The following is an 18,300-nucleotide window of genomic DNA, read 5'->3' as shown; positions in this document are numbered from 1 at the left end:
GGAAAGAAGAACTCTTAAAATTTTAGAAAATTTAGGGGTTGGAAGTTTTATTTGTTTTATGTGACTTTGCCAATGTTTTTAAAAATGTAATTTTTTTAGAGGTCAACTTTGGCTGTGTTTTTTAGTAACATTTCCTATATTTTGAGTAAAAAGAAGTATGCAGTAATTTTTGTAGTGTCCCAGACTATGCCTCTACACATTTTTTTTTGCAATTTAAATGATGATGGTGCCATTTTAAAGCAGAAAATGTGAAAAACATGCAAAAAATTGAAAAAGTGACTGTAAAAACGTTTAAAAATTAGGTAGGCAAAATGTAATAATAGGAGGTGGTAGAGTAGGCCAAATACTACCAAAAACGAACATAAACTAAGCAAGATAAATGCAGATTAAAATACTAGAAATTAAACAACAAAAACATACAACAAGAGAAGTAAGGTTTTTCGTAGAACAAAAGTTGCTCAAAATGACCTCCTCAACACAGGAAAAATAAAAATTTTCGAAAAAAAAAATTGGGCAGTAGAGGGTTAAGTTTTGTTGCCTTTCTGGCATTGATTATTTTATGATTATGATTATTTGTATGGATACGAGGTTTATTTAAACATTTTTGTTGGATATGGGATTGTGAGGATCCCTATTCACAGACAGCATCACTACAGCAAGACTCACGAGTGATATTTGTGTATCACCTCGTCGACGTTAAACCAGCTGTTAGATGGTTGTGGACTTCTCCCGCGAGTACACGTCGTGCTTTTATTATCGTTTGTATCGTCTCTGTAATAAATAGTTTTAATGTGTTACTCGTTGTGTTGTTGATTGATTACCCCTCCGAAAGGGCTTTTTCCGCGGACGTAACAATTTTTTTTTGTTGAATATAATCAAACAAATTTGGGTTCACTGAAATTATGATGTTAGTTTCTAATTTCCGCAAAATTCGTTACGAAAAACTTGCTATGATCTTTAGCGTTGATGCAACCGAAATCTTGTTTTTCAATTGCTGTTTTGATCAAACCTTGGATCGTTTTGATTCAAATGCAGAGCGGATTCGCTGATTCGAATGGAACTGCATTCGAATGAGTGAATCTGAATTCGCTAATTGGAACGACTGACAGCTGTCAAAAGCTGAAAACACGTGTTAGGAAATTGTCGAACAATGAGGTTGAAACTGCAACACTAGCTGCAACATCAGTTTGACAACTGGTTTTGAAGGTTGAGTGCTTTTTAATTCAAATATGTTCGAAATTGCGAGCATAAGGCGTTCTAAGTCCATCATTAATAAAAATATATGATTTAACCCAAGATTTAACCCAAAAATTACGAACCTGATCCTGATGCAAACAATGATCGAGGTCGAGCTGTCACAGCCCTGCGAAATATGACAGCAGACATATCGGGCGGTCAGACAAAAAAAAAACAGCTATGTTACGACCGCTGAGATGGCCACACTGCCGAACGGTATAGCGCCGACGGTGTAATCGGCCGACTCCATCTCGACTGTCAACGCGAGCGCAAAGCAAGGAGAAAATCAAAACAAAAAAGAAGGATTCTCCATTTCGAAGTTGAGAAATAGTTTGTGTTCATAAGTTAGTGAAAATTGAGTGCATTTGGGGCTAAATTAACGTAAATTATAGCGTATCCCAAAAGGAAATCTGTAAGTAGGAAGAAATAACAATTAGTTTTAATTAAGAAAACTTTAACGGTGAAATACTTACCAGCTGCACACGTCGACTGAAGAACAGCAACGATTGTCGTACCGTCACATGGTGCTACCTTGGACGGCGATGATTATCTGTAAGTTTACCTGAAAAGAAGGAGAATAATTAATTAACAAGTGTAAAATAAAAACAGGAACGGAAAGGAAAGGAGAAGGAATCGAGGAGGTTCAAGGAAGGAGGAGTAAATCGCGAGGAGAAGACTATTTGAGTGAGTAGGAGAAAAGAAGTTGAATTATGTACAGAAACTTACCTTTTCAATATAATTCCAGTTTTAAAGCTGCTGGAGACAGCTGCTACAAAAAATTTAGTTTTACTCTGGTTCATCCGAACAAAAAAAAAATCAAATACTGGTTCGATGAATCTCAACACGATGAGCAGCTCCAACCTGTACCAGACTTCAGATCTCTGCGGTGCGTGCGAATTTCTCACCGAAGCGGAGGAAATTATCTGCTGGAGACAGCTGCTACAAAAAATTTAGTTTTACTCTGGTTCATCCGAACAAGCTAGAAGTCGCTTGCCAAAAAACTTTTGCTAGAAAGAGATAGCAAATCTAATGCAAACAAACTCCCAGCTGCCATATAAACAAACTTTGAATGTGTTGGTAAATTTAAAGCCTGATTCGAATTAGTGGACATTCGAAGTAGCGAATCCGCTCTGTTTCTGCGTTTAATTTTTGCCTTATTTTCTGCGTTTAATTTTTGATATTTTTTTGCTGTTTTAGAAATTAATTAATTAAAATTTTAAATGTTTGAAAACCATGCGCATTTTTATTATAAAAAAGCAGGAATTTTATTAGTCGCTTGCGTCACTTTTCAAAACATCCACCATCACTCCTTTCCCTCCCGTCACGTAATCGAAGGCCACTCCCTTCGAACACTCACTCACTCATCGTCACTCAACCGCGCCATTTTTGAAGCCACTCTTCAGCGCAGCTGCTCCGACTGTTTCGACTGTTGAAAGAGGCGGCCACTTTTCAGAGCAGAGCCAAAACACAACGACCAAAAGCCGCCAACGGTTGAAAATTTCGAGGCTTCCCATCGGAAAAAAATACAAAAATCTTGAAAAAGTGGTCGGAATTGTAGTGAAATCCAATGAATACTGTTTAAAGTTGTGATTGCTTACTGTTTTATGAGTGTTTGATGAAAAAAGAAGAAAATATGGACGGACTTCGCTGGTCGCGAGTGCTGCTACAATGGGTAAGCGCGATCCGGATTTGGTCCCCGGGGTGGTCACGGGTTATTAATTTTTGGATTGTCCTACAGGTCAAGGACTCCCGGCTGGTCGCGTGCGAGTGCGCCAACATCGAGCAGTGCAACGTGCAGGAGTTTTTCGGGCAGTTTCGGGCCCGGATGGAACCGACGCTGGCGGTCCGGGAGACCGACGTGGTGGACTTTCTGCGCGTTCACTTTCCACACTACGAGCTGTATCTGACCGAGTCGGGCCGGATTGCGGCGCCGGACCATTATTACATATTTTCGCTGTTGTTGTTCTTTTCGTGCGTGCGCCATCCGGAACCGTTCTTCCAGCGGATCTGCAGCGGGTTCGACAAGCCGCAGCAGTACGCGGTGACGGCGTTCCTCAAGTCCATGCTGGAGGGTAGTCACTTGCGGAAGGAGATCGACAGGATGATGATCCGGAAGGCGATTGAGGATTCGATGCCTAAGACGATGATGCCTCCGGCATCGCCGAACCCGCTGACGACCGGCCAGAACCAGCAGCAGGAGCACGGCCAAAGCACGCAAAGTTTCCCCTCGTCGACGCGGATGACCAGCAGCAGCGGCGGCGACGTCACCGACAGTCCACTCCGGCTCGGAACGCGTCCCCTGCGGCTATCTCCGCCCACCCCGAAGACACTGATCCTGGACGAGCGAACCCGCCAGCTGAAAGAGCTCAAAGCGCAGCTGGAGGCGGAACGGTACGAGAAGGGCTACCTGGAGGTGCAGCTCAAGCAGCTGCAGGACAAGAACGAAAAGTTCCTCGAGGACAAGCGCAAACACCTGAAGGAGATCCGGGAGTTGCGGGCGGAGTTGCAGTCGTGCAACCGGGAGAACGAGTCGCCCAACAAGCGGCGCGTCGAGGACAACAAGGTGGCGCGGTTGGAGCGGCAGCTGGCGGAGAAGGAGGAGGCGCTGGACCGGTTGCGAATTGAGTTGGAGACGGTCGGCGAGAATAATCGGAACGCGACGGAGATGGTGAGTTGAACGATTTTACTATCTTTGAACCTGCAAAGTGGGAATGATTGATTTGGCAAACCTCCTCTTATTTTTAAGTCACCTTTTTATTAGTTGAGGAGGGATTAAGCGCCGTTCGAAGGGTTCTGCCTGGTCGTTGTAAAATTATCCCTCAAAATTGTAAAAAAAGAAGTAAAGTAAAATGTTTCAAGACACAGGTTGGCACAGATTACCTGGATCTTCCAGGTAATTTTAAGTATTAGGGTGATTTGGATTCTCTCTCTTGGTTCCAACCGTAGAGTTTGTTTTTATTTTTTGCAGTTGTAATTTTTTTCCACTTTTGTATTTTAAAAACAAAAAACCCCTGGGAATTCTCAGGATTTTTTTATTTTCCTGTTTTTTTTTTATAATTTATATTTTTGAATTTTCTGTGCTTTTTTTTTATTTTTACAGGGTGGCCACTCAAGTCGGGAAATCGGGAAAGTCGGGAAAAAGTCTGGAATTCGCCAAAATCCGCCAAAAATCGGGAAAAAGTCGGGAATTTATGATTTTTTGTCAAAAAGTCGGGAAAAGTCGGGAATTCTGAGCATACTTGTTTGAAAATTATTTTTAAACTCTTGAATAATTTTGTAACATTTTGTAAAATTTTCAAATTGAATTCACTCATTTCTGCTCTAGTAACTTACTTTAAATTTAAGGTTCTTTTCACTAATAATATATTTGAGTATGGAAAAGCTGTTTAAGACATCCAAAATCTTTATGAATATTGGAGTCTTTTTTTATGAATCAAATGGTCGCTATTAATTTTTGTTCATAAAACAAGAGGTGAAGTTAATGAAAAACTAATATAAAAATAGAGCCTAATGGCCAGCTTAGAATTATGATTCTTTTTCATTTTGTCACATAATTGAATATTAAAACTTGAGTTTGGCAATGGTTTTTTTGGGTAAATATTTGTAATTGTTTAGCTAAATTCATTAAGTAATTTAAAATATGTTTTTTTTTTCCAATTGTTGCCCTTGAACTTTTTTTGTGAGTATGGGTAAATTACCTACCATAGATAAAGCTTGATTTTCAGTTTGCGGAAAACTTAAATATCGAATAAAATCCAAAATTGAAAAACTTTTTTACGTTTTGAAAACATAAAGAAAATATTGAAATTGCAAAAAAAAATAATCCAAGAAATTTTGAGTTATTGCTTAGTTGTTTAAAAAATTGTCTCTTCAAACATTTTGCTTCGCCCCAGCAGCTGGACACCGAGTTGCGGCTGAGGACAAAAGAAAAGGCCAGCAGAGCCAACCAAGACCCCTACACAATCCCCCTTCCCATCCCATGCCTTGTCTTTAACATCAATCCCTTCCCTACTAACCCCGAGTAGGCTGCGGGTAATCGGCTCCCCTCCCACTAACATTTACACACAAGATCCTCTGTAATTATTAAGTCAAATGTAATTACAAAAGCCGACTCGGTCCTAACCAGGTCCCAGTACCGAAAAGGACCTAATAAAAATAATTTTATGAAAAAAAAAAACATTTTGCTTAAAATAAGTAGGAAAACATAAAATCATAAATTCAATAAATTCATTGAAAAAAAAAAAGTTAAATACTGCATACCATACCGATAAATTAACATTGATTAAAAAAATCAATATCAAAAATTACAAAATTATACATTTTCTTTTATGAATTCCTTGAATTTTTCCTAAATCCTTTTAATGAATAATAACAGCAATTATGTTTTAATCATTCTTTGATTTAAAATGATGATGAAGTTAAACAAAAATATCAAAAACTATACGTTTGCCAATTAAAAAAATACCATGGAAGTTATAAGTATTGTTGAACTTTTGATTATTTTTTCAAAGTCCAATTGTTTGTGTTTCTACTCTGAATCGTTATAATGAAATTACATTTTTGAAGTTTTCTTTATTTGTTGTTTAGTTTCTGTATTTACAAAAAAATACCTACATTTGGGTTTTTTAAAAATTCATTGAGATTTTTTTTTCGGTGGTTAATATTGACTTTTCTTATAGAAAGTTTTTTGTTTGAAATCAAATTTGAATTTTTTTTAGCATTATGGAAAAGTCTGGAAAAAAGTCGGGAAAAAGTCGGGAATTTGAAAATGGAATTTGAGTGGTCACCCTGTTTTTATGAGTTTTCTTTATTCTGGATTTTATTAAAGAAGGTAAAACAAATAAAATTTTTAGTTTTGTCTTTTTTTGGGTTTTAATAATGGCGTTTTCAACACCTTAAAAGCAGAAAATGGAATTTTGTTTATGACGTTTTTTTTATTATTGTAATACATCTAATATTCAGCAATCCAAACGATGAAATTTGAAACTCAAAATTTCAAAATACAACAAAATTGTCCAGGAGATTCCCTGGCCTAAATAAGTTGAAACATATATTTTGTTCCTCCGGTTTAGGACAGTCCTAGACTAGTTTGGGTAAAAAAGTATTATTTACAAAAAAATGCATTGCAATTTTTTTTATTCATGCACCTTTTAATTTAACTCTCTACTGCCCAATTTTTTTTAGAGAATTTTTATTTTTCTCGTGTTCAAGAGATAATTTTGAGCAACTTTTGTTCTACGAAAAACTTTACTTCTCTAGTTTTATGATTTTCCGTTTCATTTTAAGTATTTTAATTTGCGTTTATCTTGTTTAGTTTATTTTTGTTTTTGGTAGTATTTGGCCTATTCTATCACCTCCTATCATTACATTTTGCCTATCTAATTTTTTCATGTTTTTACAGTCATTTTTTTCAACTTTTTGCTTGTTTTTCACATTTTCTGCTATATAATGGCACCATCATTATTTAAATTTTCAAAAATGCGTAGATGCATAGTCTTCGACACTACAAAAATTATTTTATCTTAAAATATAGAAAATGCTAGTAAAAACACAGCCAAAGTTGGCCCCTAAAAAAATACAATTACAACTCCAAAAATTTTTTCTAAAATTTTAAGAGTTCTTCTTTCCAATGCATTTTGAAGATCTAAACTTGGCTGAAAAATTGATTTTTGGCGATTTTTTAGATCGAAGCCCGTCTTGAGAAGGGATTGGGTTTTAGAGGGTTAGAAAAAACTATGAAAAATTTGATACATTTTTACAAAATTCATCACATTTCTGCCTCCTTAATCTCATTAAACAAACAGGACACATTTACACATTATATGTTTCTCTGAGCACTTCATCAACTTACGCGTTTGGTACGGTATGTCCACGTATCCTTCCTCTCTTGTAGATTATGTGGAATGTGTGATCCTTTCATATCAAGCAAAACAATGTAAAAGGGCCGAAGCCGAAGTGTAAACAAAGAGTCTATCCTGCTCGTTCCTAATGTAAACGTCAACTGACGTGAGCAAGATAGACTCTTTGTTTACACTTCGCCTTCGGCCCTTTTAAATTGTTTTGCTTGATATAATCTTCACTGCGGTTAACACGACGGAATAGGGCTGGCCGCTTCTATTTTTTGCAATAAATCGGGAGATTTTTTTTTCTTTTATCTTTTTGTAATGTTTTAACGGTGCACATATTACACATATTTCAAATTAAATTCCGTAAATTTGACAATTTTGGAATAAAAAGACAACAACTGCATTGGTTGCTGTGCACCCTTAATCACTTTGATTAATTAAAATAAAATTATTGTACATGGTAATTTTTGTATATTAGTTTTTTTACACTTATAAATCGCTTTTTTCTTGTCTTTTATTTTTTTTTTTCATTTTTAACGTTCCAACTACCAAACCACCCTTAAAGCTGGAACGGTGGTAACTTCAACTCGCTTATTCTCGGGCTTAACTCAGCCAATCGGAACTATTATTTTTTGAGTGAATTGTACGGATGTCTAGATGATCCGAAAACTTTGCAGAACTCGATTTGATCAAATCTGTAATTTTTGCAATCAATGGCATTCTCTCTCTATCACTCCTCCGTTTTTCCTTGATTGTGCGCTCTCACCGCTGAGTCTCTCAACCTCTCCGAAAACAGCAATGGAAGAAGACGGCGATTGGGAGCCGACCACGCTTGACGTCCCGTTCAACTACAACGCTTGCGAAATTGGTTTGTGGCGGCTTTTGTGGTTAAAAACTCAACTGTTGCGGTACGATGATCGCGATAGCGGGAATGAGAGAGACAAGGAGAATGTCAAACGCGAGTATGTTCGGCTTTGTTCGGCGCTGAGAATATCAATATGGAAAGAAGAGCAGCTCTTGAGTTTTTTTTTTTTTTTAAAATGACTTATAAGCTATTTTGTTTTATATGAATTGATAATTGTAGTCGAACTTAGAATAATAGGATAATCGAGTCTGGACTGTACTTAAAAAATACGATATTTAGTAAAATATTTCGTATTTTACACCAAAAATTCTTAACAACATTTTTTGTTGTTTGAAACCAAATTTCTTATCATTTTGAAAATAATGAAAATTGGAGTAATTTATAAAAAATAAGGTATTTTGTGAAACTTTTCTAGTACCTATATTTTTGAATCTGCAACATACACTCAAACCCCGATGGTTTGACACCATTTGTTGTCAAACGAACGGGGTTACTTTTTAATTCGACACCCTTTTTACACGGAGTTCACACACACTACCAAACTCGCCGGTGCCAAAGTAAGTATCCAAAGTGACAATTCGTCACTTTTTAGTTTGACTTTATCAAACTAACGAGGTACAAACTTAAAAAGTGTCAAACGAAAAAATTACCAACCCCGTGCATATGTTTCTTGTAAAAGCTTTCCCTTCTATACATTCTGTAAAATGTGTGATCCGTTCACATAATCCTCACTGTGGTAAATACAACGCAGTAGAGCTGGCCGCTTCGGATTTTGACATTACGTTTTCCTGTTATTGTAATTACAGTACTTGTTCGGTAACTGGTCTGAGAAAGTAGCACAGTTAAACCTGGGTGCTGAAAAGACAGAATGCGTAACGTGATTTTCGAAAGCTCCCCAGTGCTCCTCACTAATACAACTGCACTACAGCTGTAAACATTAACAAAGTAGAAGGCTATGTTCAAGCTCAAGCGTGACATATTTTTTGCTGCTGAAGAGAATTGTTTTGAAACATTTTGGATCTAATGATGTTGAAGTTTTCGTTGAAAAATTCGTACTTTTTTCTTCGTAGACTAAACGATGGGCGGCAAAAAGATGCCTTTTTTTTCCACGTGATGAAAAATTGTGTCATAAGTGGATGGAATTTTGTGAATCAGAAAACTACCGAATCGAAGTTCCGAAAATGTGTATCTTTGAAGCGCAGTGATAATGTCGGAGTAAGATTATCCAATATTATTTGGCAGGTACCATTCATAGTTATTGATAATTCGTCGTAACATTTCAAAAAGCGTCATAAAAAAGTTTTTGTGTGAGACATAGCGCTTTTTAAAATGTTAGCGACGAATTATGCCAATCTCGATTTCAACTCTTTCCTTAAGATGTGTTGACTTCGAATACCTCAATAGCTCGACGCCATCGATTTTTTTTTATTCCTGACAAAATAAATTATAGATCGATCACAATACTTGCCACTTCTTGGTATCATTTTGAGAACAGTAAATTGGTTCCGCTTTGACAGTTCTAAATTGAGGCCGCTTTTCTGACCACTATTCTGCACCCAGAGTTAAACAATACCCAGTTACCGAACATGAACTGTATTTATTTTAACAGAAAAAGTATAGGATTACATATTATTTGATATTGACATTTTTGTATTTTTATGTTTTTTTTCGTAATGTTTCAAAAAAAAAATTTCCTCAATGCTAAATCTCAATTTTTTTTTTTAAATAATTTTCTAGATTTCTCAACATGTCCGATCTGCAGAAGGATCCCATGGCACTTAGATAAATTTACAATAGATGGTTATTTATATATTTTTGACATTTTAAATATGTAAACTTTTGTTTTTTTTTTATTCTTTGTGATGGACATTTTGGCAAGGACTTTGGATAATCAAATACGAACAACATATCTGGAGTTTTTTTTTTTTTTGAAAAAGGTCCAATAAACCAAATTTGCAGTTTTTACTTTTTGGGTGTTTTTTAGGCGGTGACTCAAGGCGGTTTCAAAAACACCCAAAAATCAAAAACTGAAAATTTTGTTTATTGGACCTTTTAAAAAAAAACTCCAGATATATATTTAAAATTTTTAAAGTTTCTATTTTTTAAATTACTACATCTGTTTATTTTTTAAATTAGTAAATCCCCTTTAATTTTTAATTTTCTGATTTTTTTTAATTTATTTTTTTTTTAGTTTTTTGCATGTATGAACTTTGGAATTGATTTTTAAAATTTTTGAACTTAAAAATGTTCTAGTTTATAAATGTAATGTTTTAAAATTTTTGATTTTTTTAAGCTTAGATTTAAATTTTCAATGAAGATTTCCAAAGTTTGTGATTCAAAATTATCTGACCATTTAAAATTTGCTGAATTTTAAAGTTTTCTTCTATTTTTAAAAATCAACTTGGAATTTGGAACTTATTTCAAAATTTTAAAATTGCCGTAATGAATTGTGACTTTCGTATGATTTTTTCATTTGATTCACATTGGATTTTCGAAATTTTAAGATTCAATTTTTGAAGTTTTAACTTATAATTCAACTCTGGATTTTTCAATGCTACTATATCGAATACAATATTATTTAAATGTTTAGTAATTTTCCCCCGCATTCAAAATAGCGAATTTGAATTATTTTATTTTTGCTTTTACGTTCCTTTCAACTCCGTACTAGCCTGAAAAGAGAAAAGAAAAGTTAAGGAGCTATTAGACTATGGCAAATAAACTCGCAAACAAGGCAAAATGTATGCAGGCTGACGTTTGTACAAACAAATCCAGGCAAACTGTCAAAAAGTGAGAGTTTGTTTGTTTGCCGTAGTATAATAGCTCCTTAAACGAGCTGTCAAATCGCACATTGGGGTTAAACTCTCTGTGCAGTTGATGTGAAGCTTACCAAGGCTTTTCAAAAAAAATAACTCCATGTTGCACGCACACACTCGCACTTTTAATTTCTCGATACGTCCTTTACAGGGTGTTATGTTACAGACATGACCATTATGACAAAGAACATGGTTAGGTAAAAAAAAAACAAACTAAAAATTGATTTTAGAAAAACCTGTGAATTTGGAATTGTGACAAGTTTTGTCGAAATCTTGCTTTTCAAAACTAGTATCGAAAATCAAGAATTTAGCTCAAACTCGCACGATTTCACAAAGAAAGAAATTCTGTCGATTCAAAAACATTTTTCTGTTAAATTTTCCATGAAAAATCACTCAATCATCCTTATTTTTGTCCTTGCAGATCAACTACCGCAACAACCAAATCCTGGTCCTCAAGGACAAAATCTGCGAACTGGAGGGCTCGATCGTCACGCTCTCCGAATGTCTCGAAAAGCGCGACGAAATGATCAAGTACCTGCGCGAAAACTGCGAAGACCTGCAAAACTTTATCGACGAGAACCGCCTGCAGCAGCAACAACAGCAGGGCAACGGTTCGGAACCGACCCGCTCGGGCGGCGGCGATCTTCTGAACACCTCCTGCGACATGCTCGAGTTGAGCTCAACCGGGACGACTGGATCGCTGATTAGTCCGGAGAATATGGCTTACGCCGTTGTGGACGTTCAGCTGAAGGAGAAGGAGGCGGAGAATGCGCTGCTGAAGCGATCGCTCGAGATGATCGAGCAGGAGAAGGTGCGGGTGTCGGCGCTGGTTGGGCAGTTCTTCCGGCTTTATGGGGACGTGGTGGGGAAGTTGCCCGTTGAGAGTGTGGAGGGGGGTGGGTTCGTGGAGAAGATGCAGAGTTTTAAGGTGTGCTATGAGACGTTGTTTGAGGAGCACGGGAAGTTCCGGGAGGGGAAGGTGGTGCTGGAGGAGCGGAACGAGGCGTTGGAGGAGGATGTGAGGCAGCTGAGGGGGGAGTTGGTTGCGGTGACGGGGGTGTTGAGGAAGCTGGAGAGTCACTCGGCGGAGATTGAGAAGGAGTTGGGCGCGGTGAGGAAGGCTGCTGGCGAGTATCAACGGTTGAGTTCGGAGAGGGAGGAGCTGTTGGTGAAGCAGAAGCGGGACTACCTGAAGTTGATCGCGGAAAAGGACGCGATCAGTGGGGATCACTTGACGCTGAAGGTAGAGCACAACAGCTTGAAGGGAGAGTACGACACGATCACGCAGAAGATCGACTATTTGATGGTATCGTTGAACGAGGACTACGAGGGAAGTGACTTTTCGTCGTGGTTCGACAAGATGGACGAGTTGAGGGAGCGGCTGGCGACGCTGAAGGACGAAAAGGAGCGGCTGGAGACGATGAACATGAAGATCTTGATGGAGAAGGTCGCGCTCGAGAAGGAGATCAGCAACGGGGAGTTGAGCAGGGTGAAGCTGGAAGGGTTGAACTCGGAGGCGGAAGCCAAGATCGCTGCGCTTGAGGTACAGCTGAAGCAGGTTCGGGAAAGTCTGGGTGAGCGGGAAGCCAGCGTTGAATGTCTGGAGAAGCAGAAGGCCGATCTGGAGGAAACTTCGCAGAGTCTCTCCAGCGAACTTGAGGAAGCTCAGAGCGCACTCCAAGGAGCACTTGGCAAGCTGAAGTTCAGCGAAGAATCGCTGCAAGTTACGCAGGATCAACTTGCGCGAGCAGAGCAAGACTTGGTCCAGGCTAACGAAGTCAACGGCTCCGCTGAAAAGCTGCTCGAAGAGCAGCGAAGTACGATCCTCAAACTCCAGGAATCTCTTCAACGAAACTCCGAGCAAGACGAGGAACTCCTGCAGCAGATCGTCTCCCTCGAAGAGGATTTGCGCAGCAAATCGGAGCAGCTCGACCAAGTCAGCGCGAAGATCGCCGACCTTTCCAGCGATCACGCGCAAGCGATCGAGCAGAAGAACCAACTGGACCAGCTCAAGATCACCCTGGAGCAACGTCTCCTCGAATCCCAAACCAAGAGTTCCTCCCACATCGACACGCTCGAAGCGGAGCTTCGCAACCTGCAGCAAACCCTCGAACAATCAGAAGCACGCGATCGCGCCCAGCAAGATCAGCTGGCGGAAGCGCGCGTCCAGCAGCAACTGCTCACCAACTGTAACGACGCCCTCCTCGCCGGCATGAACGTCCTCCAGGACAAGATCGCCTCGCTCGATCGCCGCTACAAGTCCAAGAACGTCGGCCTGACCGCCAAGCTCGATCAGATCGCCGACCTGCTGAAGAAGCTGTCGGCGGTGCAGTTTAAACTGAGGCTGGAGAAGAGTTCGCTCGAGGATACGGTTGAGGAGTTGAGGCGGGAGTTGGAGGCGGCGAAGCAGCGGACGGAAATGTTGGAGGTGAGCGAGAGTACGCTGAAGGAGGTGGTTGAAGGGTTGCGATCGGAGAAGATCGCGTTTGAGGAGGAGCTGAGCGATGCGGCGGATCGGTTGAAACTGGAGAGCAAGGTCGTTGAGCAGCTGCGGGAAGATTTGGAAGCGGTGGGAGTGGAGAAGACGAGCCTGAAGGAACAGCTTGACGGAACGATCAAGTTGACGGAGCAGCTCAAAGAAGAGATCAGCGTGAAGGAAGCTGGGCGATCGCTGCTCGAGTTGCAACTTGCGGAGAAGGCCGAGCAGCTGCGCGACCTGTCCAACGAACGTGACGAGCTGGAGATCAAGTGCAGCAAGCTGGAGGTCGACCTGAAGGACACGATCAACACCTTGGAGACCCAGAAGCAGCTTACCGCCAAGACGTCCCAAGCCAACGTCGAAGTCGAGCAGCAGCTCGAAGCGATCCGCTCGAACTTGATCGCGGTGGAAACCGATCGCGATCGCGTCCAGCAGGAACTCCAGGAAACCCTCGACGAACTCAACGCGAAATCCGCCACCGTCTCCCGACTCTGCTCCGACAAGGAGCAGCTCGAGCAGAAGATCCAGGAACTCGCGGAAGCCCTGACCGCAACCCGGCAGCGCAGCTCCTCGCTTCAGGAGTCGCTCGATCGCGAGCAGGAAAAGTGCGAAGAGCTGACCTGTCAACTCGCGAACCTCAACGCCCAATTGGGCGCCGTTGCGCAGGAAGTGACCCGGCTGACGGACGAGCAGGAAGAGCTGCTGACCGCTCACGAAGCGCTCAAATCGAAGCGGGACAGCTTGGCCGAGCAGGTCGAGGAGCTGACCGAATCGGTGGCGGTGCTGGAGGAAGATCGGGACACGCTGCGCGAGGAAAAGTGCCGGCTGGAGGCCGAGTGCGAGCGGGTTGACGGGGAGCGGGAAGCGCTCGGGGAGCAGTGCGGGAAGTTGCTCGGGGAGTTGGCGCGGAAGAACGAGGCGGTTAGGAAGCTGGAGGAAGGGGTTAAGGGATTGGAGGGCAAGCTTGGGGCGATGATCGAGGAGAAGCTGGCAGTCGACGAGAAGGTTCGGCAGCTGGAGGAGACAAATAGGACGCTGGAGGGTGCGCTGTCGGAGAAGGGAGCGGTCGAGGGGAAGGTCGTTGAGCTGGCTAAAGCCGTGGAGCAACTGCAGGCGGAGAAGAGTACGCTGGAAACGGACAAAGGCGCGTTGACGAAAGAGATTGAAGATCTGAAGAATGAGCTGAACACGCAGGAAACGTCGAAGAAGCAGCTTCAAGAGGAAATCGAGACGATGCGAACTTCCAACGGAAGCTTGACGGAAAAGCTGGAGCAAGTTACCGAACAACTCCAAGAAACATCCAGCAAGGTCGAAGTTCTGGAAGCGAACGTCGAAGAACAGACGAAGATCATCGCCGCAAAGGATACCGAAATGCTGGAGAAGAACGCAGCGGTTGAGGAGATCCGGAAGAACCTGCTTGCTGTCGAGGAATCGATGCAGGCGAAGGTCGAGGAACTGACTTCCGTTTCGGAGCACTTGCTGGTTAAAATCAAGGAGCTGGAAGCGGCTCAAAGTGCGAAGCAGGTGGAAGTTCTACAGCAAACGGCGTCGATCGCGACCGTTCAGAAGGAGTGCCAGGAGGCCCGGGAACAACTGGAAGCAGTGCTGGAGGAGAAGACGAAACTTAAGCTGAAGATCGAAGCTTTGAGCGCTGAACTAGACGGTTGCGTTAAGGAAGTCGGCGAAGCCGAGAGCACGATCAAGCTGAAAGATCAGGAGATCAGGACGACCGTTGAAGCACTGACGGCAGCGGAAGCTGCTTCCGCTGAACTTGTTCAGCAATTACAAGGAGTCAAGGCGGATAAGCAGACCCTGGAAACACAGCTGGAAGCGCTGCGAAACGAACTGGATAGCAAGCAGCAAGACCTGGAGCAGTTCTCGACCAAGCTGACCGACACGGAAGACTCGTCGCAAGCACTAGACAAGCAACTCAAGGAACTCCTCACCGTCAGAACCACCCTGCAAGCGGAAGTCCAGCAGCTAACCAACCAACTCGCTGAACAAAAGAATCTAAACCAAACCCAGCAAGCAACCGTCCTTGCGAAGGATCAAGAGATCGCCCAACTTACCGCAGGACTCGACCAGATCAAGACGTTCCAGCAGCAGCTCGAGGAGAAGGTGACCGACTTCGAGCAGGTCGTGTCCGAAAAGGACGAAGTCGAGACGCAGCTGGTCAAGGCGCAGAACGAGCTGGAGCTTCTCGGTGAAGAACGAGCCAAACTCGCGACGGAACTCGAGAAGCTCACCGAGGAGAAGGCGGACGTCGATCGGCGCTTGATTCAGCAGCTTCAGGACTACGACACGCTGAACGAAGGCTTCATGAGCGAGCGGGACGCCAAGGAGACGATGGTTCGCCAGATGAAGACGCTGTTCGATGAGAAGCAAGCCGTCAAGTCACAGCTGACGGCCAAGGAGAAGCAGCTGGAGAAGGTGAAGCGGGAGATGGACGAACTGTTCGGCAAGAACAAGCAGATGGACTCGCTGTCGCAAGAGCTGATGACACTCAAGGTGGAGAAGACCGAACTGGAAGCGAAGAAGGAGGAGCTGTTCGAGGCGATTGAGCACAAGGAAATCCAGGAGAAGGCGCTGCAGGAGAGCGTAGATCATCTGCGAGAAAGCCTGAAGACGAAACAGCAAGAGATCGAAGCACTGAACTCGGACATGAGCAACCTGAAGGAATCCCTGCACAACATGAAGATCGAAAACAGCAAACTCAAGTCCGCACAGGAACTCCAGCAAACCAAGATGCTCAACCTGGAGATGAAAAACTCCGAGCAGGGTAAGAAGATTGACCAGCTGGAGGCGACCCTCAGCAAGACGGAGATCAGCCACCTGGAAGACAACACCAAGGCGACGTCCCTCCTCAAAGAACTCGAGCAGTACAAGCTGTACGAAACACGGCTCGTACAGCTGGAGGACCTGCACCGCAAGGAGAAGGAAATCAACGCGCAGTGCGTGCGCGACAACGACATCCTGAGCGCGAAGCTGAAGCGCAACCGCAAGCAAACCGAAGAGAAGGAGCAGCAGTGGCTGCTCGAGAAGCAGAAGCTGCTGGAGAAGATGACCGACAGCGGCAAGACGGCCGAGGAGAAGGTCAAGGAGACGCGCATCGAGTACGAGGGCAAGCTGGAGAAGATGAAGGAGAAAATGGTAAGTTTCGCTTTTATGTTTTTTCTGCATGCTCACTTCATCTTTCATATCTGCACGCCGACAAGGCGGGCGCCGTTATTAACCGTCATACCACCACTAGAGACAATAGTAGCACTTGAACAAGCTGGAAATCCTCATTCGAACATTGCATGTTTTGACGTTTGTCTAATCGCGCTTCTTCCTTCTTCCCTCTTCTTCCAGATTGTTCAGTCTACTATTGTCTCTAGTACCACTACCACAACTACCAAGCTGGAAGTGTCGATGGCTTCTCCTACGGCTTCGATGCCGCAGCAAGAGGAAGCGGCGGCGGTTTCGCCAAAGCGAAGCGGTGGTGGTAGTCGCTGGCGTCGGGCCCTTTTCAATGTGATCAAGTACCCGCTGATCATCATCGTGGTCAACATACTGCTGCTCGGGTACATCAAGCGATCGCTGGGCGACGCCGAGCTGGAGTTTAGCTTGAGGCCGGCCGTGCCGCCGTTTCATTGAGTGGGGCAGCTCTTTTATTTTTTTGTTATTGTAGTTTTATCGTACACATTTTACACGTTTTACTGTATTTTTTTTAAATTAGGTAGGTTTTTGAATAAAACAAAATTTTACACTAGAATGGGTTTCTAGTGTTTTCCGCCTTTTGACTGTCGTTTGAAGAAGTGTTTCCCAATCACAGAAATTTTTGAAGGAGATGGATCAAATCAAGCCAAAATACCTAACCAAAGTTGTGAAGGAGATGGATCCAAACAAGCCAGATTGCTTAACCAAAGTTGTGAAGGAGATGAATCCAAACAAGCCAGAATGTTTAACCAAAGTTGTGAAGGAGATGGATCAAAACAAGCCATGCGTAACCAAAGTTGTGATGGAGATGGATCCAAACAAGCCAGAATGCTTAACCGAAAGTTCTGAAGGAGATGGATTAAAACAAGCCAGAATGCCTAACCAAAGTTGTGATGGAGATGGATCCAAACAAGCCAGAATGCTTAACCGAAAGTTCTGAAGGAGATGGATTAAAACAAGCCAGAATGCCTAACCAAAGTTGTGATGGAGATGGATCCAAACAAGCCAGAATGCTTAACCGAAAGTTCTGAAGGAGATGGATTAAAACAAGCCAGAATGCCTAACCAAAGTTGTGATGGAGATGGATCCAAACAAGCCAGAATGCTTAACCGAAAGTTCTGAAGGAGATGGATTAAAACAAGCCAGAATGCCTAACCAAAGTTGTGATGGAGATGGATCCAAACAAGCCAGAATGCTTAACCGAAAGTTCTGAAGGAGATGGATTAAAACAAGCCAGAATGCCTAACCAAAGTTGTGATGGAGATGGATCAAACAAACCAGAATGCTTAACCAAAGCTGTGAAGGAGATGGATTCAAACAAGCCAGAATGTCCAATCAAAGTTGTGAAGGAGATGGATCAAAACAAGCTAGAATGCTTAACCAAAGTTGTGAAGGAGATGGATCCAAACAAGCCAGAATGCTTAACGAAAGTTGTGCTGGAGATGAATCAAAACAAGCCACAATGCTTAACCAAAGTTGTAAAGTAGATGGATCAAATCAAGCCAGAATACCTAACCAAAGTTGTGAAGGAGATGGATCCAAACAAGCCAGATTGCTTAACCAAAGTTGTGAATGAGATGGATTCAAACAAGCAAGAATACCTAACCAAAGTTGTGAAAGAGATGGATCAAAACAAGCTAAAATGCTTCACTAAAGTTGTGAAGGAGATGGATCCAAACAAGCCAGAATGCCCAAACAAAGTTGTGAAGGAGATGGATCTAATAAAGCCAGAATGCCCAACCAAAGTTGTTAAGGAGATGGATTAAAACAAGCCAGAATGCCTAACCAAAGTTGTGATGGAGATGGATCCAAACAAGCCAGAATGCTTAACCAAAGATGTGATGGAGATGGATCCAAACAAGC

General features: G+C 42.2%; 1 protein-coding gene and 1 long non-coding RNA gene across 3 annotated transcripts in view; both read left to right on the top strand.

The window, feature by feature from the left end:
* The first annotated feature begins 1,517 nt into the window (after nucleotides 1-1,517).
* LOC119765254 lies at nucleotides 1,518-2,104 on the top strand. The gene is made up of 4 exons (XR_005276599.1): nucleotides 1,518-1,648; nucleotides 1,713-1,788; nucleotides 1,846-1,920; nucleotides 1,982-2,104. It is a non-coding gene; the product is annotated as an uncharacterized LOC119765254 (long non-coding RNA).
* Nucleotides 2,105-2,663: 559 nt separating this feature from the next.
* Nucleotides 2,664-18,300, top strand: part of LOC6051124 (centrosome-associated protein CEP250) — a 38,007-nt gene continuing 22,370 nt past the window's right edge. Inside the window, exons 1-4 of one of the 2 annotated variants that reach the window (XM_038256708.1) lie at nucleotides 2,664-2,908; nucleotides 2,975-3,904; nucleotides 11,182-16,389; nucleotides 16,591-16,876. In XM_038256708.1, the coding sequence (XP_038112636.1) occupies nucleotides 2,852-2,908; nucleotides 2,975-3,904; nucleotides 11,182-16,389; nucleotides 16,591-16,875 (6,480 nt within the window). In that variant the 5' untranslated portion in view covers nucleotides 2,664-2,851 and the 3' untranslated portion in view covers nucleotide 16,876. Of the gene's footprint in view, nucleotides 2,909-2,974; nucleotides 3,905-11,181; nucleotides 16,390-16,590; nucleotides 16,877-18,300 lie in introns of those variants that run through there. The other variant, XM_038256703.1, reaches the window with a different exon arrangement.

Source organism: Culex quinquefasciatus, chromosome 1 (genome assembly GCF_015732765.1).
Source record: "Culex quinquefasciatus strain JHB chromosome 1, VPISU_Cqui_1.0_pri_paternal, whole genome shotgun sequence".
Classification (NCBI taxonomy): domain Eukaryota; kingdom Metazoa; phylum Arthropoda; class Insecta; order Diptera; family Culicidae; genus Culex; species Culex quinquefasciatus.
Note: the sequence above shows the minus strand (reverse complement) of the source record. Positions and strands in the feature narration are given on the sequence as shown.